This window comes from Peromyscus maniculatus, chromosome 15 (genome assembly GCF_049852395.1).
Source record: "Peromyscus maniculatus bairdii isolate BWxNUB_F1_BW_parent chromosome 15, HU_Pman_BW_mat_3.1, whole genome shotgun sequence".
In the NCBI taxonomy this organism is placed as follows: Eukaryota; Metazoa; Chordata; class Mammalia; order Rodentia; family Cricetidae; genus Peromyscus; species Peromyscus maniculatus.
This window is the reverse complement of record NC_134866.1, coordinates 38,122,767-38,146,712: the sequence shown is the minus strand read 5'-3', so window position 1 is coordinate 38,146,712 and position 23,946 is coordinate 38,122,767. Positions and strand designations below refer to the sequence as shown.

At 38.0% G+C, this 23,946-nt stretch overlaps 1 protein-coding gene across 1 annotated transcript in view; it reads left to right on the top strand.

Annotated features, from left to right (window-relative positions):
- The first annotated feature begins 5,693 nt into the window (after positions 1-5,693).
- The window catches only part of Hcn1 (hyperpolarization activated cyclic nucleotide gated potassium channel 1), a 388,508-nt gene continuing 370,255 nt past the window's right edge, over positions 5,694-23,946 (top strand). The window contains exon 1 of the mRNA XM_006983585.4: positions 5,694-6,204. Within this exon, the coding sequence (XP_006983647.1) occupies positions 5,813-6,204 (392 nt within the window). The 5' untranslated portion in view covers positions 5,694-5,812. The remainder of the gene's footprint in view (positions 6,205-23,946) is intronic.

Sequence of the window (23,946 nt, the reverse complement as noted above, 5' to 3'; positions counted from 1 at the left end):
AATTTCCCTGATCCTAACTCTAAATACATATAAATATGAGCAACATTGAATGAACTCACCAGGCTGTATTCATAAATCTATAAAATAATAAAGAAAAAGGTGTCATGAATTTGAGGAGTGGGGAGGGCACATGGGAGAAGGTAGAGAAGAGAAATGATGTAAAAGCAGTATTCGTATATAAAACTCTCAAAAACTAAATTACCAAAGACTATTATAATCTCAAAATAATTAAACAATAAGAAAAGACTATTTAAGCATGTTTTAATCTACACAAATTTATTAGTATGTCAAAGATGGCTTCTCTTCATACTTTGGAGGGCTTTGTGGCTCAAAAATTCTATTTATGGAGTGTTTGGTTTTCCTCAGAAAAGGTCTCATTATGTAGCCTTGGTTAGCCTGCATTGTGCTGGCCTTGGGCTCACAGAGATTGGCCTGCTTCTGTTTGCCTAATGCTGGGATGAAAGGCATGTGTTATGAAGCCAGACTAATGGACCATATTTTTAATGTAAATATATACTTAAAATAAAACAGATACACACATTGTATTTGATCAAATGGTAAAGAATAACCAAGGAATCAAATGGATCTGAGAAACCAGTTTATCCTTATAAAAAATTGATCAATCTAATTAAACCCACAATGAGCCTATGTTTACTTTCTTGATTCTCTTAAGTAATAATGATTTTAATATGTTATGTTTGTTCAAGCATACATAACAAACAGATTCGTGCAATCTAAGTAGGAATCCAGACATGCACTTACTTTAGAGAGTGTATTGACAGTTACTATCAGAAGTAAATACATATTACTTTTATTTAGTGATGTTCTTTACTTTCAATATTTTTTTATCTAGATCTATGTTAATATGTACACAGAAGCATAATAATGATGTTGATTGTAGACTTGGTTATAAAAGCACATATAGCCAACAACCCAAATGTTCACTAGTAAAGGAAATGTTAAATATATATTGTCTTTTATGAATATAAAATTCTTTTAACTTTGTTTAAATCTTTGTATAAGACATTAGTGTATAAATAATCCTATTCATTACACATGTAAGAATTTTTCATTTGCATAAAAAACCATCTGCTTATATGAGTTCATATGCAAAGGTATAATTGTTCTTACAACATATTTTCACATTTTCTACTATTTTCTCTTTAAAGTATGATTGTGCTGAGTTTAAATAGAAGTTTGATGTTTCTATACATATAAATCAATCAGTATTTTCTTTCTAGTTCCTTTCGCTATCATAATTTGAAAATAATTTACTGGGTTTGCTTTTATAAACATCTATGAACATTCTTACCTACTATAGCTTCAGTATTTAGTTCATAATATTGTATAATGGTTATTCAAGAAACAACATGATGTTGTATTTCACCTTCTTTCTTCCTCAAAGCGTTACTTAATCATCCTTGTAGCACAATTCACTGAACAATGTATCCTTGCCTCATTAGCTTGAACTAGCATCTTCCAGTTGTAATCAACGCAAGTTAGAACACGTTTCTGGTTTTCATTCTATTTTGTTCCTTAGTTGTCTTTTTCTGTGCTTCATACCACCCTACATTCAACTAACACCTTGTCAATCTGTGCAATATTTTTATTTTGTGGGCCGTGTCTCCCCTCCTCCCCGCCACCGCCCCATGCACTAGCTGTCAACCTTGAATGTCTTCCTCTATCCCTCTTTTTGTTGCATTCTTTTTTTGAGACAGGGTTTCTCTGTGCAGCCCTGCCTGTCCTGGAACTCACATGTGGACTAGGTTGGTCTGTAACACACAGTGACTCACTTGCCTCTGCCTCTGGTGTTGGAATTAGAGTGATGCACTACCTTGTCTCACATACTTAGGTCTCTTCTATTTACATAGCAAACATTTACCAATTGAGCCCTGTCTCTAGACCTGTGCTATATGATTTTACAGAAGACTTTTCCAAGAAAACCTTAAAAACTCCAAGGGAAAAAATACAAATAATCCAATCTGCTTGAACATTAAAAACAAATCTGGGAAGAACCATCATCTTTAGAATATTAAATTTGTGGACTATATTTTTATTTGTTTAAATGCATTTTCATGCTTCTTGTAAAGTTTAATCTTTTTTGAATTGTATGTCTCATGTTTTTCTTGTTTATTACTGAATTACTTGCAATTATGAAAGGAACCATTGTTCTTAATAAGTACAATTGATGCTTAGGAAAAACACCATATTATGTACATTTTATATAAACTTTTAAATTTATGTTATCTGTTATGGTTATCCATTTGTTTCTTTTGAGTTTTCAGGGAGACAAGAGTATCAACTTAAACTGGCCTTTGTGATGAAAATGATGGCAATGAGTGTTTTGCTCAGACTCTCATAGCTCTAGTTTTCAAATTAAGCATGATGCTGGCAGTTGCCTTCCAGATAATCGAATTTGTCTGAGTATAAGACACTGAGATTATGTACTACTTCCTTTTTCAACAGAGTTCTGACAACATGTCTTTAGATGTGCAGTATGTTTCAACATTTGCCCCCGTCCTATGAACCAGCCCATAAACCCTGATGCTCCCCTTAGAATTTTCCAGTAAGTCGTCAGATTTCAAGTCACCAATCTATCTTTTTTGTCTCATTTCATATGTGCTTGAGTCGGCTGCATGGAGATTTTATTTTAGATTCATATTAATCTTCTGCTGCTGTCTGCAGTTTGATCTTAAGCAGAGTATTAAAGGGGACAGGGAACATTTTAAAAGCCTTACAATGCAAGTATATACAGAACCCCACTCATTCCAACCAACGAGAAACTCTTCTGAAATAAATTCAAAATTGATATTCTCTGATGAGTCCTCAGAAGTCCAGTTCCTTTGAAGTATAAGACACTTCACAGACAACCCATGACAGAGTCAAATATAATGTCAGTCGTGTTTCTAAGGTGACTTTAAGATATCACACTTATTTAGTTTGGTGGATTTCAGCTCAAGAGTATTTACTGTAGAAACATGTCAAGAGATTCCCTATGGTTCCAGATCTTTTTTTCTTACTTTGTTTCTTATTCTCTCATTGTTCTCAATATTTCATTGTGATTATTCTACCCTGACTGTTCAAGTTCTACCTTCTCCCCAAGGAAGCTTTTCATAAGGGTCCACATTTTAAACAACTGTAGATCAGTACCATGAAGGTGAAGCCAAGGGACTTGACTTGGTATACTGCTGATAATTTTGAGTATGCTGATATAACATACACATGATCTGGTTTTAAAACTAAGAATTATAAATGGATAAAACACATTATCCAAGTAGTACTTGCAGCGAATGATGACTTCTCTTTCTTTTTAGATATGCTTCTGGTTCCATTATGAGTTCTTGTTTTCCAGTAGTTCTGTCATATTTAGTTCAATGAAACTCAGGAAAAGTTTACTAAAATAACTGCCTCTTCATGATTATAAACAAGTTGAAATAGAACACAGACAGGGATGGGCTAAAAAATGAGAGAGAGAGAGAGAGAGAGAGAGAGAGAGAGAGAGAGAGAGAGAGAGAGAAACAGCATTACATCTTCGGTGTTATATTTTTACATTATTATAAAATTTAAAATTTATGTTAATAATATATGTTTACACTCGTGACTGAAAATAGAGGGATTGGGGAAGCATGTAAAATGGATGCAATTAGAGAAATGGTATTTGTTTAATGAAAAAAGTGGGACTGAAACTGGAAATTTTTTGAGGGGGGGCAGAACTGTGTGCTTTTGGCAATATTTGATTTTATTCATTCTAATGGCTTTTTTTTTTCCTGGCTGTGGCATCTAGTCTTCTCCTCTGACCTTGTGATTTCAAAGCTCCCTCTGTTGCTAGGTCAGAGTGTTATATTGTCATTTCACTATCTCTGACCATAAAAATTTGACCACACATACTTATTTTGTGAGGATTTGGGTTTTGATTAGTTGAAAGCAGATGCTATGTGACTTGGGACAATACTCACCATCTTCTGCTCCTTCCTTTGCCTCTCTAAAGATTCATGAAGACACCGGACAGTTTTTGCTCTTGCCTCTCCTGGGAATTAGCTTCATCAAAGGGTTCAGTTTTTCATGAAAAAAAAAAAATCTAAGTGATTGGCCTCACCCATTTTTTTCATCCAGTGCTACAGGTTGCCACCCTGACATAGAATCCCTCCCTGAAGTGTCCCCTCTCTGCTCTGTGATCTTTGCAGACAGTAAACCAGAGGATCTGTGACTTGGCAGAGTGAACTTGCCTTTGAAGAGGCTGTGGGCATGGAGGCAAAGCGTGTGTCTGGAACAGATGTTTTGGGTTGCTTACAGTCTCCAAACTCTTCCGACTTCCAGGATGCCCTGCTGAGTGAATGGTAACTTTGGCAGCACATTTTGCTTCTATTAGCTAATCCAATGGGTTCAGGAGACACCAAGGGAATAAGAGAAATCGGAGAAGGCTGTCCTCAGCATCAGTCACACATGGAAAACTTCACCAGAGAATACTCCATGGCATTCCGACCAGATTCCAAGCTATCTAGACCTCTAAGCATGGTGTTGCTGAACACAGACCGGCACATTTATCTCTCTGTGTGGTTATTGATTGTATGACTTATCTTAAAAGAAGGTCAGTTCAGGCCACTTATCTTTTGCACATTCCCCCGTCCCCCAGCAGTGGTGGCTGACAGACTTGCTCACATATGTGTTGATGCCAGTGGCCTTCTAGAAAGGAATCCCATGCCTGCTTAAGGAGCTGTGTGATAATAAACAGGATAAGTAGAAGGAGGTCAGTTGCCTGTCCCTAGGTACAGATCCTTAATCTGCAAAGCCCCAGGCAGCTGATTACCCGGGGTTTACAAAGATCTATTTGCTGGTTGTGTGTCTCCCCACCTCTATTTCCCCCTCCCGTCTTCTTCCTTCTCTCCTCTGTCCCTCTCTCCTTCCGTTCTATTCACGAAATTTATTTCTCAGCGTGCATCCTTCATTTTTATTATCCTTGAAAAATTCCAGTGTGTTTCCTTGTCCATGCAGCATTACAAGTGAATTTATAGGGTGAGGAATTAGCCTGACCCCCGCCCCCTTTCTCCATCCATAACATCATTCCAACAGGCGTTCAAACAGTGTCTCCGCGAGTTTTAGGCAGTTCGTGTTAGGCTGTGTGGACGCAACTTGCTTGCTTAGTCTCTCTCTCTCTCTCTCTCTCTCTCTCTCTCTCTCTCTCTCTCTCTCTCTCTCTCTCTCTCTCTCTCTCTCTCTCTCTCCCTCCCTCCTTCCCTCCCTCCCTTCCTCCCTGCCCCCCCCCTCGCCGTCCTTTTCTCCCCTCCCATTTTTGCACACCCACACCCAGCGAGCATCTCTCTCCAGACGTACAAATAGGCGTCCGGGGCGGGCCGGGGAGTTCAATGTCACGCTGGGCAGAAGTGGATCAGGAGAGCGCCGGCGGCGGCAGCGGCGGCGGCGGCGGCGGCGGCGGGGCGCGCGCGCGGGCAGAGGCGGCCGGCGGCCGGCAGGGGGCAGCCGAGGGGCGGCGCTGGCGCGCGGGTGCTGAGCCCGAGCCTCGCCCCGCGCCTGCATCCTCAGCCTCAGCACCAGGCGCGGCGGAGCCCGGGAGCGCAAGCCACTGAGGGCAGCGGCGGCGGCGGGAGCCAGGCGCGCAGCTGAGCAGCGGCGCGGGCGGGCGGGCGGGCGGGCGGGAAGCAGCAGCTGCCGCCGCCGCCGCCGCCGCCGCGACGGGCAGCCGGGCTCGCGGGCAGCCGGCTCCGGCCCCTGCCCCTGCCCCTCGGCCTCGAGCCCCCGGAGGAGAGTCTGGAGCCCGCGCCGTCGCCGTCGCCAGCCGCGTCCTCCTCCGGGCATGGAAGGCGGCGGCAAGCCCAAGTCCGCGTCCAACAGCCGCGACGATGGCAACAGCGTCTTCCCCTCCAAGGCGCCCGCGACGGGGCCGGCGGTGGCCGACAAGCGCCTGGGGACCCCGCCGGGGAGCGGCGCGGCGGGGAAGGAGCACGGCAACTCCGTGTGCTTCAAGGTGGACGGCGGAGGCGGCGAGGAGCCGGCCGGCAGCTTCGAGGATTCGGAGGGACCCCGGCGGCAGTATGGATTCATGCAGAGGCAGTTCACCTCCATGCTGCAGCCCGGGGTCAACAAATTTTCCCTCCGCATGTTCGGCAGCCAGAAGGCGGTGGAGAAGGAGCAGGAAAGGGTTAAAACTGCAGGCTTCTGGATTATCCACCCGTACAGTGACTTCAGGTGAGGGCTCCCTGGCGCCGCCCCACCCTGCTCTCCCCCCCCCTCCCCGCCCCCAGGCGCGCCCTCCAGCATCCTACCCCGCCCCTGGGAAGGGGCGCCCCGGGGACTCGCAGCGGGGTGCGGGGCAGGCGTGGCCGCGCTGCCCGTGGCTCCCCACTCAAACTAGCCAACTCTACTCTTCAACTAGTTTCCATCCCGGGAAGGTTTGGGGTTAGGGAGTTTCTTATTCCCCAAGAGCGTCAGCGAGGCCCTTTCCCTTTTCCTGGTAAACTTCGCGGGATAGACAAGGAGGGAAGAAGGCCACTATGACCCCTGGACGCGAGGTGTCTAAGTTACACTAGGGAAACTTTTACTTCGGTGATGGGAGAGTTAGGACTAGGGCAGGTATCCTTGCTAGCGCTGCTCCCCAAAGAGAGAGAGAGAGAGAAAAAAAGAGGCTTCTGGGATTCTGGAGATGAGGAAACTGGAGACAGTGACTCACAGGTCCTAGCTGTTCCTGCCACTCTCGCCCCTGGGAGTGTTAATCTGTTGTTCTTATGCTTATAGGCACTCTTGTCACCATTGCGTTTCCCCAGATCAGTGGCTGGCAGGCACAGGAAGGACACTTGCGCTTGGGTAGTCTGACTTGAGGTTTCAGCGGAGCCAGTTGCTGCCCGACTGGGCAGGAGCGTGACAGGAAGCTTCGAGTTCCCGAAACAGAGACAGGGGGGCGTTTCTAGAGCCCCCCTTCCTGAAATAGAGCGACGACACCCGCTCTTGACCTTGACTACAAATCCATTTCAGACATGTCTTTCCAGTTTCCCAGTCTCAGTCTCGGAGGAAGGGCAGCAGAGCTTGTCAGCAGGAGAAAATGAATATGAGTTCCCTGGTCTTATTTGTAGCCCAAGTATTCACTTGGTTAATAAGCACGTTTAGAGACTGACAAATGAAGGTCGTGAAGTAGATCCTCTTATTAGCGTGACATGCTGCTCCTGAACACAAGCAGAGAGAGCTTCCTTCTAAAAATCCTCAACTAGTAACTCCGGGTGATACACTTGTTTGTTTGTTTGATTTGAACAAGGGGAAGACACCACAAGGAAAGGAGTTCATGTGCACACTGAGAGTTTAGGCTCCCGGTAAACCGCAAAGGAAACATAGCAACAAAAAGCATTACTTCCAGCAGTGTACAGAAACTGACCGAAATTGCCAATAAGTGTATGCACGGGAGGGAGGGAGCTGTCCACAGTTCTGAATCAAGTTAACTGCGGAATACAGCCCAACAAACAAAGCTTGGGGAGCCGACTGTCCATCTTCCCTGAGATGTTGATTGCCTCAGAAACCAGCAGTCTCTCTTCTTGTGCATGGAGTGGATAGATTTTAGGAAAAAAATTAATTTAGAAATGCTTATTTGCAAAAAAAACACAGGAAAATCCTATTGAAGGGCTTACAATAGCTAATGACATTTATTGTCTGGAGATCATTGAGTTCAATTGAAAGAATGTTCAGGCTGAAAGAACCTCCGGAGTAATCAAATATGCTTCATCTGCGAGGAAGGTACCGGGAAAGGCAAACTCATAGATGATCTTGCTCCATCTAAAGCAAATTAGGTTGTTACAGTCTTTAGAATTTTACAAGTGGGAATCAGGTTCGGATACCACCTCTTTTTGAGTCCTCCATGGGAATATAATCCAAACAGTAGTATAAATTTAAAAAAAAAAACTTTGCAAGAAAACAGCCAACAGTCTTAATAATAAAAAAGTGAGAGTTATATTCCAAAAACAATCTATGACATTCAATGACAACATGCAAAAAAGTGCTAAGCTTTTTTTTTTTTACTTGAAATCATATTTAATCAAATGAGTGGAAAGGATACATTTTTATTCATCAATAGGAAAATGATGGTGTTTTTCAAAATAGTAGCATGTATCAAATGATTAAAGTCTCCCCTGGCATTTACTTTTTTTTTCTAAAAGTATATAGCCTATATGACAGCTTTCCATGAATTACAATCATATGTCCAATCCATGGATCAGTGAAACTAAAGGTTTCTATATATTTCCCCCAAGAAAATCTGGTGAAAGAGAAGCAAACGCTGAGCAAAGGTGGGAAGTGAAACCAAGTGATGATTTGGTTTCATCCTGCACTTCACAGAAGTGAACGATGACGAAGAAGTCAGCTATGTACTCACAAACTCTACTCCAGTTTGGGGGACTTGCTTGCCCTTGCATCAGTGGAAACATGGCAGCAATAAGCCAAACAATCATGATTATTTAAAATTTCTAGATAGAAGATATCTGAAAAAATACTGAAATGAAGAATTACAGTATATCTTTGTTTTCTAAAAATGACAAGCTAAGGAGGTCATCCTGTTCTTATTGTACCTAGTTGGGTTCAGAAGACATTATTAATTAGTATTTTTGCATAGTCATGGTACCAAATACAAGCATTTCCAAAACCTATGGCATGTGAGATAATGTAGTTGCTAAACTCACAACCCAAATCAGGCAAAATTCAATGTTCAAGTGGCATTCAGTGGATGCTGGATAATGTTGTTTTTGATTGGCTCATCTCAGACCTTTGCTGAGGAAGTACTTTAAGGGAAGTGTTTGGCTGAAAATACTAAATTTTCAAACTTAAGTTTATTAATCTTCTAACAGAGACATTAACACTTAAGACTATATTTCCATGGAAGGGAAGTGGTTTTGGGAAGTCACAAAACAAAGTGGATTCTTCCCATGGCACCTACATAGTTATCTAGGAGACCAGGAGAGTTTCCTCTGTATTTGTTACCCATCCCAACTTTGCAGAGTGTAGCATGACACTTTTCTTCAGGACATGCTATGGTTTTAACGCTGTGCCTAATATTCTGGTTGCCATCTCGGGATGATTTCTCAGGCTAGATCCCTTTTCACTTCCTTCTAGGGTGAGGGTTGTGCTCCTGCTGACACTTTCAGACAGCTAGCTAGTGTCTCTTTTGCTCACTAGAGTCCGGAGTGTGCTACTTCTGTGTCTGGCGGGTAGTAGTCATCCACTGCCAGTGTAATTAGGGCAGAGGCTCTGCGTTTCCCTTTCTTTCTCAGGAGAGGACGATGGTAGGAACCTTCAGGGAGTAAAGAAGAGCCCAGTGATATCAGTTCTGTAAGAAATCATGAGGAGGAAGCTAGGAATTATATATATATATTTTTTTCTGTGATTTTAGTCATCAAGGCTGGGGAAATATTGGCAGGTACTTATGTTTTTTTAAATTTCAAGGGTTTTTTTTTGTATGTGTATGTGTTGCCTATCGTGTGTGTGTGTGTGTGTGTGTGTGTGTGTGTGTGTGTGTGTGTGCAGGTGAGTCTGTCTATGGATGCCAGATTGGATGTCTTCCTCAATTACTTGCCACCTTGTGATAGATATTTTAAAATAATTCATACAGGTGCAGTTTTGTGCAGGGAAAGCATGGTCTCAGTTTTTTTTTTTTTTGAAATTTGTGTTAACAACACACATTTAATTTCAAGGTTAAGTGTTAATATTTTGAGAGAAGCGGTAGTGGTTATAAAATTATTAGTTAAAATTATAATTCTCACCCATTTAACAATTATGTGAATATAGGCAAGTGTGATCTCACAGCCAATTGCTAGTTATGATATAATTATTCAAATGTGACAAAAGGATATTTAGAATGTTTTTGTGGATGTGTGTGTGTGTGTGTTTTGTGTGTGTGTGTTTTGTTTGTGTCTTGCTAGGGGTCAAACCCAGAGCCATGGACATGCTAGCCAAGTTCTCTTTAAGTTATCCTCTACCACAATGAATGATTTCATTATGAGAACAACTTACCTTGGAAAAAACTTGTTACCATAATGTTTTCTATTTTAGGGATTCTGATGTTACTTTGTTGGCCCATGCTTACACAATGGCTCATTTAAACAAAACGCCCCTGTTCTATGAAGAAGCCAGCTGACATTCTGCCCTTTGTTTAGGGAGCAGGCATGGGTGTGTGTGTGTGTGTGTGTGTGTGTGTGTGTGTGTGTGCTGTATTTTGATTTCTGCTTTTCATTAGTAGCATGAGAAATGGTGTGCAAAGCCTACTGTGTTGTAAATACTCCAGATAAGATGTCACTTTCTGAAGGTAACAGCACCCCCCCTTTCTGTGTCTACCTCACAGTGCACGTGACTACTGATGTCAGAGGTCACTGACATGCTCATTAGAGAAGGGAGGCTTCAACCCCATTCCCCAGTTCATCAGAATGAGATCATTTATTTCCAGGAGCGCCTCACAAGAAAATAATTCAACCTTCTGGGGTTCAAGTTCTAATTAGCTTACCCTCACAGTATCTGCACACTGCATTCTCTCAGTTGTGTCTGTTTTCCCATATCAACAGAGCCAGAATAATTCAGAAAAATTTATTTCCATGTTGGGTGGATCTTTGTATATCTTTAGATCTAATTAAGTTTTTCATAAAGATTATGTCAGTGGTGAGCCAAATTAAAAAAAAATATTTAAAAGATTTTAAGCTGTGGATTTATTAAGCTGCCTCTTTACTATATTTTATGACTTAAAGTTTTACTTAATGTTTGGAAATTAAAAGCCATGTACTAAATATTATAGAAACATAAATATTTTAGTTATAGTAATTCAAATGTTATAATTTTCAATTTTCCTGAATAAATTTTAATTTAAGAATGCTTTTGAGGGCTTGCTATAAATTGAGAAACAGATATGGACATTATACCCATTATATTTACCATCTGCAAGCTTGGTTAGTTAAATAGTAACAAAATTTACATATATTACAAAGACATTTATTACTAATTTCATTATATGTTAACTGTGCTGAATTCAACTGTATCTGCGTTAACAAAACCCACATACCAAGACATCATCACCAGTGGGACACAGCTTAGGATCTACAATTCAGCATATTTGCACTCAGTGAATCTCTCTCCCATTGTAAGCACACCAGCAAAATGTTCTTTATGTAAGTTGCATGTGATCTCCTTCCCATTCAGGGTAGGCTTTTTATGTTTCTCAGATAATTCATGTCATAGCTTAGCAATAGATATTGAACTTAGTGTGAAGCCTTTCAAATATAGTCCCTTATACGTATAGTGTTAGCACTAAGTAGGTGCATTAATGCATGGGAAGTACATAAATTAGGAGTGGATGAAGACTATTGAATATTTTCAGGGTCTGTGACAAAATTTTGTTCTTATTCTTTGTAAATGCATACCAGACTATGAATTACGCTGGCACCATATTTTAGGAGAAGAGGCAGGGCAGTGGTGTTGAAAGAAAAAGTCTTCCTAGCAGAAAAAAGAACCCACCCATTTTCACATAGACTGAGTAATTTTCTTTTTAAAAATACCTTTCTTTTGTAGGACTTGTTTTTAAATTGTATTTTTTTTGTTTCTGAGAATTTCACACATATATAAGTGAAATGCAATCATATTTCACCCTCCATTTCCTTTCTCCAACCCTTCCATATCCCGGCATGCCCCCTCCCAAGATCCCCTTTCTTTTTAGTTCCACCGAGTCTAATCAGTGCTGCCCAAATGTATACAGGAAATTTTAATGGCTGCGTACCACTGGTTTTCCAGAAAAAAAAAGTCATAGCATCCATGGAATATAAAAAACCTTTACAATCCTCCCTCTCCTCTGCCTCTCTCCTCTTTTTCTTTGGTTATAGTTTGCATCTTTAATACAAGCTATTCAAAAGGTATAGGTATACATTTAAAAGGCATGCATATACTATTATGTTCATGTAAACAAAAATGTAGAAATTGATTGTGAGTTAAATATTTATCTGATACTTATAACCTGACTTTGGCTGAAGAGAAATTGATTTCATGAACCTTTCATTTTTGCTAGTTAATATTATCATAGTGTTCTGTTTAACCTAATCACTGATCACTCACTTAAACCAGTTGTGCATGCTTTGAACTTGCATCTTAAGAATCTTATTTGTGTAGTCTTTATTTTCAAGACTTGTGTAATTTTAAAAAACAAAGACAAAAACTATAAAACTAACCACATACAAAGTTAGCAACTATTTATCTGTTTTGGACTTACAGATTTGCTTGAAATATTTAGGGATTATAATTAGTGCAGCAACCAACATGTTTGTGCATTTTATTGTATTATTGATAAAGTTCATAGAATAGACTTATTGGTTATAGGCATTTTGCACTACTGATTTTACCAAGTAATACTGATACCAGTTAAGACATTTCTTAAAATGACAAGAATGATACAGTCTCCCTGGTCTGACATTCCTCTTAAAATATGGGCAAGCTTTTATCACTGCCCAGAACCACCATTTTGCAGAGATAAAAATTATCTTAAATTGTAAACTGAATAATGCTGTAATTCTGCTGAAAATCATAAGTAATTTTTCATTTCTCTCATAACGTATTTGATTACACTCCTAATAATACAAGACCCTGCATGATTACAAAATGCTGAACTACATGCAGCCCGAGCACACACCACTCATTGATTTGGTGCCCCTCTCCCTCCTCCTTCCCTTCCTCCCTGAATTCCAGCCACTCTGATGAAGTTTCAGCTTCTAGAACAAGCTTAGGTATTGCCTACTACAGAGATTTTCATGTGAAATTTCACATTGTTTTCTGATATTCTCCCACTTTCATCATACCACATAGCTAGTAGTTTCTACTCTCTACATAGAATTTAGTTTAATAACATGTCCACATTCAGTCTGTTTCTGACCTGTATCATCATCATGGTCTTTGTTTTCATTTGAGGATCCTTATTTCCACAGAATTTATCATTACTTTTGTGCATGTCCCCGCACCAAAATTTTAGCCCTGCTTGCCTTCTCAACAGTATTACTCTATTTTGTGTTCCTAATGTTTTTTTCTTTAAAATTTATTCTCTGAGAATTCAATACAATTTATTTTCATCATATTATTTTCTGTCCACTGACTCCTTCTAGACCCTTTCTTTTTCCTACCAACCTAACTTCATGTTCTTTCTTTCTCTTAAATTAAAAAAAACAAACAAAAAAAACAAAGAAAAATGAAAAAAGCCAATAAAAACTCCTGAAGCCCATGTTATAAAAATGCACATACTAACTCCTCTTTCCTTTCATACCTTTTTAGATGACCCCTTAAAAGTGTTTTGAGACTTAATTTATGTGTTATGCCATTTGCCAATTAGAAGTATAAAATTTAATGTTTTCATTAAATTAACATAGTTGTGTGTCCATCATCAGAATGACTTTTAGGACATTTGACACCCTAAAAAGAAACTTCATGTTCATTAGCAGTAATGTTTGTGTGTTCTCTCCCAAGCCTCCTCATCGATAAGCAATCACTATCTATTTTTCTGTTGATGGTTTTGCAGAAATTATCCTAGTAATTTCTTGTCAGTTGGCCCACATAATATCTAGTATTTATTTTTTACTGGCTTCTTTCATTTAACATGTTATTTTCAGGGTTCACCAAGCACATTCAATACATTATTTTTTATTTTTATTTTTTTAGTTGAATATTATCCATTTTATAGATATGATGCCTTGAATTTATCTATCCTTATGTTGACAGACATTAATTTTAATTAACAATCAGTAGTACTGATATGAGTATCCTTGCATTTTACATGATTTTGCGAAGTGATATTGTTTCAATTCTCGTAAGAGTACTATTGCTTGGTCAGTATAGTAGCTTTCAATTTATAATTGCTGGGTGAATGAATAAAGAGTCATTCCATGGTAGGACCAAGGCACAATGAATCTTGGAGTCAGTAAATCTAGATAAGAGCAGCAAAAGCTCTGTGTTCTCCCATAACAGAACCTGGAATCTTGTTTCCACTGCTCCTTCAACTTGGGGCCCCAAACATTACATTTGCTGCCCAGTGTAGAAAGGAAGAGATGAAAAGGCAGAAAGATTACATGGTGTGGACACAGTGACATAGACAGATAGTGAGAACTGGGGCAGGCACTCGTCACTTTTTTGAATCTTAATTTTGTCATTTCAATCCTCACCCAATAAGAAATGAGATGCCAGCATAAAGAATTCCCTAAACTTCCAGGGAAACATGATTAATTGACCTAATCATTTATCCTTCCTCCTTCCTGAAATGACTCAAAAATAATATGAAGATATACTTATACACACAGACGAGTAGAATGAAGAAGCAGCAGAGAATAGAAGATCTTAAAGTGTTCTGGGAAACAGCTGGTGAAGAAAATGCTTCATGTCCACAGTCATTCGTCCAGTGAATTTTGGAAGAGAGAGAGACTTGGACCAGTTTAGAAGTAGTTCTAGGAAAGCCAGGCTGCAAGCAGATTAAACAAGGGTTTCCTAAGTGAATGGAGAACTCTCAGTGCTAGTATTAGCATACTTGGAGTCAAGTCAGTTCTTCCCAGTCAGGGAACTAGAGAAAAATACTTCTAATGATAGGTACACATTGCAAAATCTTGTTTATTAACTAATCATGTTGCCAAAGCTCCACATATATCCATGGAGGTTGTAATTATTTTGTGGCATAGCATTGTTTAATAGCCGAGAGCAAAAATGTTGCCAAAATTTTCACTCTAAGTCTCCATTATGAAAGAAAAATAAACAGGAAAATAAAGTTCAAAGGACAGAGACAGTAGGAAAATGAAAAATTACTAATGCAACATGATATTCTCAGAAAGATATTTTATCCATTCAATAATTACAGTGCTTTTAAAAAGTAAGATATTAAGCAATTATTCTTGGGAAGTGGAGAGACTGCTCAGCAGTTATGGGCACTGGCTGCTCTTCCAGAAGATGCGGGTTTGGCTCGCAGAATCAACATATGACTCACATCTGTAAGTCTAGTTCCTAGGGATACAAAGCTTTCTTCTATTCTCCATGGGCACCAGCCATGTGTGTGGTGTACATATATCCATGCATGGAAAATACTCATTCACATAAAATGATCGTAAAATAAATCCTGAAAGAAAAAACCGAATGAATTTATGTAAGAAGTTGCTCCAAAACAAGACAAAAGGGGGAAAATAAGGTAGAATATGTAAAATATACTTTATGTGAAAATACAGAATTAATTCTTAAAATTAAAATATACCAATAGAAATTCCAGAATATAAATATGGAATTAGTAAAGGCTGAAAATTGGAATTTGGAATTAGTACAACAAAATCATTCCCGCAACCATTTTTTTTTTGTTGCAGTGTTACTAGTTAATATGCTCCAGAAAAACAAGGAGTTAGGTTAAACACTAGGTAGACACGCAACGTGGGAAGTGAGACCTCACAAAGAGCTTTCAAAGAAAGAAACAGGAATATGCTTGAGTGGTAGTGAAGGCGACTGGATTAACCCAGGGTGGGAAGCAGACAGAGACTGAGGAGGAAAAAAAAAGACATCACCATTTCAAAAATGATATCATAAGTATTTTATACATCATTCAAAATCAGATGTCTCTAGTTTTTATACAAATATTTGTAAAATAATTGGATATGCAGTATAACAAAGAGCCCTTATCAATTCCAGAGTGAGTAAAATATCTGTAAAACAGTGAAAAATCAAATTTGCCTTGTTCAGCAGTCAGTAATACCTGCCACATTTTAATTGAAAATGATGGGCCACTTACTGTGAGAGGGCAGGAGAAAGGTAAATGTGGGTTGGTCGGTGAAAGGAAGCTACATTTTCAACTTCTATAAATGGAAGTGAATGCTGTTTAGAGTCAATAAATTGATTTCTCTTTGAAAAACGAGTTAAATGCTAAAAGAAATAGGGTGGTTTAATTTGGGAAGCAAGCATGGACAAGAGCAGAAATGGAGCAGGGCTTGTATGTTCTGATAATCTTTTAATTCTATTTCACCCCACCCCCCCAAAAAACTATGGGGTTACTAACATTTTGAGACAAATATTGGGATTTAAAACCTTAGTGACTGAGAGTCTAAGTTTTTTTCAATTACAAAATGATAATACATGGAACTCATAAGATTTTGAAGAAGATGCATATTTTGTCTCTTTATACATACATACACTATGCATGATTTATATATGTACATTTATGATTAGCAGATTATGTTGGGCAGTTAATACCTTCTATGTTTAGTTATTATTACAAAAGTAAAATTAAAACAGAATTATGAGCCAAGGAAACAAAAATGTTTCCTAAGTACATTCTCCGATAATCTTGTGATTTTATTTGTTCATTTATTTTTATGTGTGTAGATGCTTTTCCTGAATATATGTCTGTGATATGCACCACGTGCATTTCTGTTGACCATAGATGCCAGAAGAGGGTGTTAGATGCCCCAAAACAAGTGTTAAAGATGGTTGTTAGAATCCATTTGGGGGCTCGGAATAGGACCCAGGTTCTCTAGAAGAGCAGCACCGATCTTCAGAATTTACTAAGCAAAGGGCTGTGGGATAGAAGAACTTTTCATTGTTTAAACTGTGCACCATTTTCTTCTTTTTACTTTCATAGGCACTTGAACAGCAGAATGCCTACTGGGGCTGCTTTCTGTGGGCTGCATGAAATAGGTCTACTCATGAGACAATTAAGATCAGAAAACTTCTAATTCACCCTCTTCCTGCAAAATTGTTTAGATATACCAATTTTCATAGCATGGTATAGCTGGCATTAAATAACAAAGTGCCAAACATTTAGAAATAGATTTTAGAGAAAATTCAAATAGCACCGTGTTCCATGTACTGCTTCCTGTTAATCTTCATTTTCATAGAAAAAATGGCATAATTGAAACATTTGGGATCTTATTGCAGATCAATTAAATGTTACATATGAGCCAAGTAAGATGAATCATAACTTGCTAAATTCTTCCATTTTATTTTTATTGTCAAATTAATGGTCTGGAAAAATGGCTATTTAGAAATATGTTGCAAGAATTAAAAAAAAAAATTAGTGCAGCCTGATGGAGCACACCTGTAGCTTGGATGTGGCATTAAGAGAATTAGAAGCTCAGGTCCAGAATTGGCTAAATAGTAAGTTCAAGGCCCACCTGGGCTATAAGATAACCTTTCTTAAAAGCAAAAGAAGTTTAGAAGATTTGCAAAAAGTGATCCTCAATATCTTATATTATTCTGTTGTTTCTTTTTTCTTTCTTTCTTTTTTTTTTCCGAGACAGGGTTTCTCTGTGCAGTTTTGGTGCCTGTCCTGGATCTCGCTCTGTAGACCAGGCTGGCCTCGAACTCACACTGCCTCCCGAGTGCTGGGATTAAAGGCGTGCGGCACCACCGCCACCTGGCCATTCTATTGTTTCTAGAACAGATGCATTTACCGTCATTGCAGAATATTTGAACTTTACCTTCTAAATTACACCACTTTGAGAAGACATATTGATAGGATTTAAAAAGTTATGTGACATATATTTTCATATATATTCATATCTATATAATCAGAACCAGTGTATTTTTCTTTTTTTTAATAGATGCTATTCATAGGTTCAACAATTATTTTTAATGGGTCTTTGTTCTGAGCAATAATTTGCTTAATTTGTTGAATAAATGCATAAAACCATGTAAATAAATTTTGAGGAAGGCAATAGGAAGCTTTGTATGTATATATATAATTCACAATAGAAAAATGCATCAGATGTGGGTATGGTTGCATATGTATTACATAACATAGTCTCAAAGTTCTATTGTCTATACTTACTGATTATTAGTCATTCATGGTTATGTATGCATATGAGCATTTACTAGATTTCTAAACTTACAGAATATGTCCAGGATCAGACTGAAGGATTAGAACTCTGTGCCCTTGAAAGAATATGTATTTGCAATGTTTTGTCTGTGGCTTTAAGAGGTTTGTGGTTCTCTTTAAGCATATATATTTCAGTAGGTGAAGTTCAGAATTCTTGTCCTACCCAATATTTGCAAATAAAGTAAAGACATCATGAACAACATGCAGAAGAAGGAAGAATACAATTTTGTTTGGGTCGACAATTTTATAATAGAATTGAAGTATATCTAGATTGTCTTACTTTAGCAATCAAATTCACTATCAACTCTAAGGCTTGATTTCTAAAAAGACCGTTCATCCAAATGCAAGGAGACTTTCATACCCTTGTCCACTGATACTCTATTCATTATAGAAAAAAAAAAAAACTAAATCAGACTGGATGTTCACCAACATATGAAACAAAAAGTTTGTTACATATATACAACAAAATTTTATTCAACTGAAAAGAAAAATGAAATTATGAAAAGCCCAGGAAAATTAATTAGAACTGGAAGTTTTTTTATTAATACTAAAACAGACTAATAAAGACAAATACTATATATTCTCTCACATAAGCAGATCCTAGGTTCTAATTGTTAATATATGTGCATTTATGTGATAGAAAATGAGAGTAGAAGCCAGGAAACTGGAAAGGACCCCATGAGATAAGAAAAAGTTGGCTTTAAAGGGGAATGGGTGAGTATGATGAGGGTCATGGAACACATGTGATCTGAAAGGAGAAAGGGAAAAGGGGGGGGCAGGAAGGCACAGGAGGTGTGTGAGACACAGAGATGGGAGAGTATGTATGTTTGAAAATGCTATGCAGAAACCTTGCATGCTTATTCCAAATCAATAAATAATGAGTTTGACTCTCAGGTTAGATACCTGATTATGAGTAATTTAATAATTAGGGTTTTTTTTCCTGATTGTTCAGTAAGTGCAACAAAGCACACAATTTTAACAAGAAACACTCATGGGTAAAGAGGGGACTGCAATTCTCTGCAAATCATGTTCACCTTACTTAATGTTGTTGAAACCAATTGGTGAATGGTTGAGTATATTAAAATACACCAGTAATTCTCTTATGTGTCAACAATAATGATAAAGATACATAGCCACACATGATGTACTACTGAATCCAAAAGGCGAAACATAAACTGCACACACTAGCTTGAAAAATAATGTTAATAAAACAATTAAATAAATCTAATTTTATTATTTTACAGTAAAGTTCAAAGTTAGGTTTACATTTATAAGTGATAAAACACCATTGAATAAATAATCCTTAGGACATATCAGTGAATTAGTGGATTTTGTAATATCACTGAGAAGTTTTCCACTGTGTCCTTCCATGAACTGTGAATTGATACATCTCCAAAGGTCTACTTTATACTCTCTATAAACTACTTATTGAACAGGTATACTATAGTAATTGCCTTAAAGAGAAAAGGAGGCATTTTCACATACAAGGAAACAAAGCTGATCTTTAAATAGATACTGTTTTCATAATTGTATAAAGTTATCCACAAATACAACCTTAGCAAAATTTTAAACATACTTAATAGACCTGATTATCCCTTATTCTACATTTAATGGCCTTTCTTTTTCTTTAGAGGTCTCAGCATGGTTTGTTATAGTAAATGTTGTATTGCTTTCATTGCCCCTTACCTGTAATTTGAACCATTCTAGAGTAAAGTTTTTTGTTATTTTAAATGCTACAGTCAAAAACCCAGCAGCATACAGGCCACAAGGTGAGCTCCTAAATTTGAATAAAAGGATATTTTAGAAATTTAGCAGTAGTATGTCCAGTCTTGTCCATATGTAATTTCCATGAGCAAGATTATCTTTACCTGATGCCACTCTAGTACAAAATACTGAATGTTTTAATTTAGTGTAGCTGCTTAATCACTTCATTTTATTCTGTCAGAGGAACATTCATTTAGAAATTTGATTTCCAGACCTTGAAAATACTATGCATGTATACTTTCATTATTTCTATTTACTAGGATACTCTATTTTATGCGGGGTTTTCCTAATTTGGGCATATGTGTATTAAGGGCTTCTTGATGCCTTTGTCCAGATGAGTTGCTGTTACAAAATACCATAGAATAGCTACTTATAACCAGTTCGGGAAACTGGAAAGGCCAAGGGCAAAGTGCTAGCAGATGTCTGGTGAGGTCCACTCCTCATTGATGACTGTCTTTTCATTGTGACTTCACAAGATAGAGAGGGCCAGCGATCTCTTGTGACTTCTTTTATAAAGATGCAACCATGAGAGTTCCATTCTAATGAGTTAGGGTTTTTGCACATGGATTAGGGTGCCTTTAACATCAATGTGTTATACTTGGCGTGGGATGCTCTCTTTCCATAGAGTAGTAGAACCCTTTTTAAATGTCATTTGTCTTTGAAATAAATACTATCTTGACCAAGTATAATTGTGGACATGTACCGTTGCACAGTGACATTTAGAAGGAATGATATGATTTTACAGTCATCTACTTTTATTGTGCTGTGTCAAATTATGCTTGATGTAACAATGCATATTTAAAAGACATTTTTACAAGAATAGGCTATTACTACTAACAGTATTGAACTCTAGGTTTAACTAATAAAATACCAACTCAACAATTTGAAGGTTTAATTTTAAATTTTAACTCCATAGAAACAGGTGTTATTTTTTTCCACCAAATAGATAGCGAAGGAAAAGGCTCCCCAATCAAAGGCATCTGCTAATGTGTCCTGTGCAAAGTTAATGGAAATGATATCACAGATATTGAACCAAGGTATTGAATTTGAAATAATTTTCAATAGCAAAGAGAACTTGAGTCTGAAAAGATCGAGATGGTAGAGTAGCGTACAGCATTTAGTTCCAATAAACAATGAAACCTAAAAGAAAACCAATAACCGAACCAACATGATTATGTTATACAGCAACACTGTCCCCATAAACCTAAATAATATGTAAGTTGATGTAAGCCTTCAGTAAATGGGAGTCCTGTGCTGTGGAAACTTCTACATAGGAGGAAGGACAATGATGTGCAAGAGGCTCTGGCAGACTCAGAAGAGCCAAGAGATATTAAAGGAAAGAGCTGCTGAAACTAGAGTAAGACTGGACAGGTGGTCAGTAGTCATCAGAAATGGAGTGATGGCTGATTTCAAGGGAGGTGCTGGACATGTATGTTAGAATCCTGCAACAACCACTCGTGCTAGTTAGTATTATCAAACACTGCTTGAATAGAAGGAAAGAATTGGGAATTCTCTTAGGGAATCTGAATGTCATCTTCAAAAATGGGTAAGAACTTCAATGAAAAGACATCTACTGGCTGTTTAAATTTGGGTTCATAGGAATATGGACGCGATTACCTGCTGAAGGTGATAGAAATTGCATTTATTGCCTTGAAACCTGGAGAAGTAAAAGGAATGAAACAGCTATGCATTCCTTGTTATATAATCTGAACTAAAGGGCAATGTAATAGAAGAGATAAAATGCATCTTTACAAATGATTTCAGCTAATAATTAACCTAGAAACTGAGTACATAGTTAAAAAAGTCACAAGTTCTTTAATTTAATTAATGCATCTGGATATTCAACATAAGTGGCCCTTAGAACAAAACAAAAGCAGACGCAAATGGATCCTCCTGGTGAAGCAGCTCAGAACCACATATGGTTTTGCAAAGGGGATGGAACCTGCATGGAAACGGGCAACTGGATAAGAAGAGTCTAGTAAGCAAGAACACAGAATGGAGCTCACTGCGATCTGTGTCTCTGTGGTATGTGATTGGTAAAACCAAGTTTGAAAGAATGGCCGAGACTGCTGCCCAAAGTCGTCAACAGATAGTACGGAGAACTTGTGGGAGGGCAGAGGAAGATGCTGCCCAAAGTCGTCAACAGATAGTACGGAGGACTTGTGGGAGGGCAGAGGAAGATTCTTCAGTTTCAGCATGGAGATGAAGGCTCCAAAGTGTGTACCCTAAGGACATGCAGCTGTGTTCAACCACAGGCAAATTCAAGAAAACTGCATGAGGAAAGCTGTGCTTTTGCGGGGTGGAAAGGGTCTGTACTCCGGACTGTGCATGCAACTGGGTTTCTCTGTTTGCTTATGGAGCTCTCTTTCTTGTGCTAAGTATGACTTTAAGTATCTTTGCCTTGTAATAAGTCACTCTGTGTGACCTTCTTTATCTGCTTTATTATACAATAAAAGGTAGGGAAAAGGAAGTCTTAATTTTGGAAAGGAAATATCAAGTTATAAAGGAAGGAAAATGAAGTATTACTGTTTATCTGTGTTTCAATCACAGATCTGATTTGCATTTATATCAAAACTCTAATAAAACGAAGGTAAAGCAACTTCATATGACATCATGCTGGGAATATGGCCCAGGCACGATATATGAAAATTCAGAATTACAACCCTAGGTTTGAATGACCTTTCCTCTCTTCTGAAGGGTGAAGCTTTCATGGCTACTAGCTTGTGGGGCTCTCCATATATTAGATTTCAGTCTACTACTGTCACAGAGAAAAGAAGTATATGTAGTGGAATGAAAGAAATAATATAATGCATTAAAATCTGTTTCCCCTGTTGTCATAGCCTTTCCTGGGGTTTTTACTTCAGCAAAAGAATCAGGTGATATGTAGTATGCAATGTCTCTTGCCAGTTTCTCTCCCATCCCCCTCTTGCCCTCTTCCTCTTTGTCTATAAAAATTATCCACCAATAGTTTTGCATACCAGTTTTAAAAATGTTGGGAATGAAATTATCTCCTTAGGAATTCAACATTTAATTATTCTTAGTTCATTATTTTCACTTTCATGATTTTAGAATATGAAGAATTTTCAAGCTTTTTTTAAAGAAAGAGTCAATCAAACAGAATTATTTCAGAATTGTGCATTTAAAAGAGAAAAAAAATCCACTGGGAAACAGATTTCTTTATTTTAAAGGAGTAAGTTTTCTTTATGTAAAATAAGGGTGATGCTTATTTCTTCTGTATCAGAAAGCTATGTTTGAAGAAGAGTGAAAAAGTTCCTAACCTACTTTCCTCTCTTCAATTTTTACCTTTATCATGCTTGTTAATTGCCTGGGTGTCCTTTAACCATCTATTTTCATGATTCTTTCCCAGAGGCTTGGTTTAATTTTAAAAGTGAAGTGTATTCAGCCCTAATTATGTGAGAGCTCACTGCAGGCAAACAGCAAGAGATAGTAATGACCAAAACGTGTTCTCAAATCAGTTACATGGCTATCGCAGCAAGCTGCTATAAATATTTGATGACTAGGAAATACAGCCATGGAAGGCAATGCTTAGAAGCTAGTGACATTTGAAAATAGGAGTCCTTCCAGAAACAAAATTTCACTAGATAAGATTTTTAAAAATATCTGAATTTGTAATTTTTCATATTTTTTATAAGAACCTAAAATTGTGAGAATTCTTAACAATTCAAATTCCCCTTATAATTAATAACTAGATGCAAGGAGGCCCCAAGGATTTCTTTGAGTAGGAATGATATTTACAAAATAAACAATCTGTGCAACCAAAAAAAATCTCAGTGTTGTCATTGAAATACACTTTGCTATATTGGCTCAACGTCCACAGTAAGCATTTATCTTAAACAACTTAAACCTGTCTTATTTACATTTACATTAATTTGGTAGGGGAAAGGATGCCACCCAGTTGTTGTTGTAGCTTATCACAGATGGGAAAACCCAAAGTCAGCGAGATATTTAAAACAACAACAACAAAGACAACAACAACACAAAATCAGAAGGTGACCAAATGCAGTATTGCTTGCTAAGTTCTGGATATGTCTGGAACCATAACCTAACACTCCTTCACACACACACACACACACACACACACACACACACACACACACACACACACCATGCCACTGAATCTGAAGAGAAATGCTATGACAGGTACTATTCATATCCAAACTATGGAGAAATTATGTTTTCAGACAGTTTTTAAAAGAAACTGAGATTTGAACCCATGGATCCAGTTCAGAACCCAGGATCCTTACCTCTCTATTTTGTTCTTAGTATTCAGTCATATCCTGATCCAGTGGCTCAGACACTCTCTCTAACAAAAATAC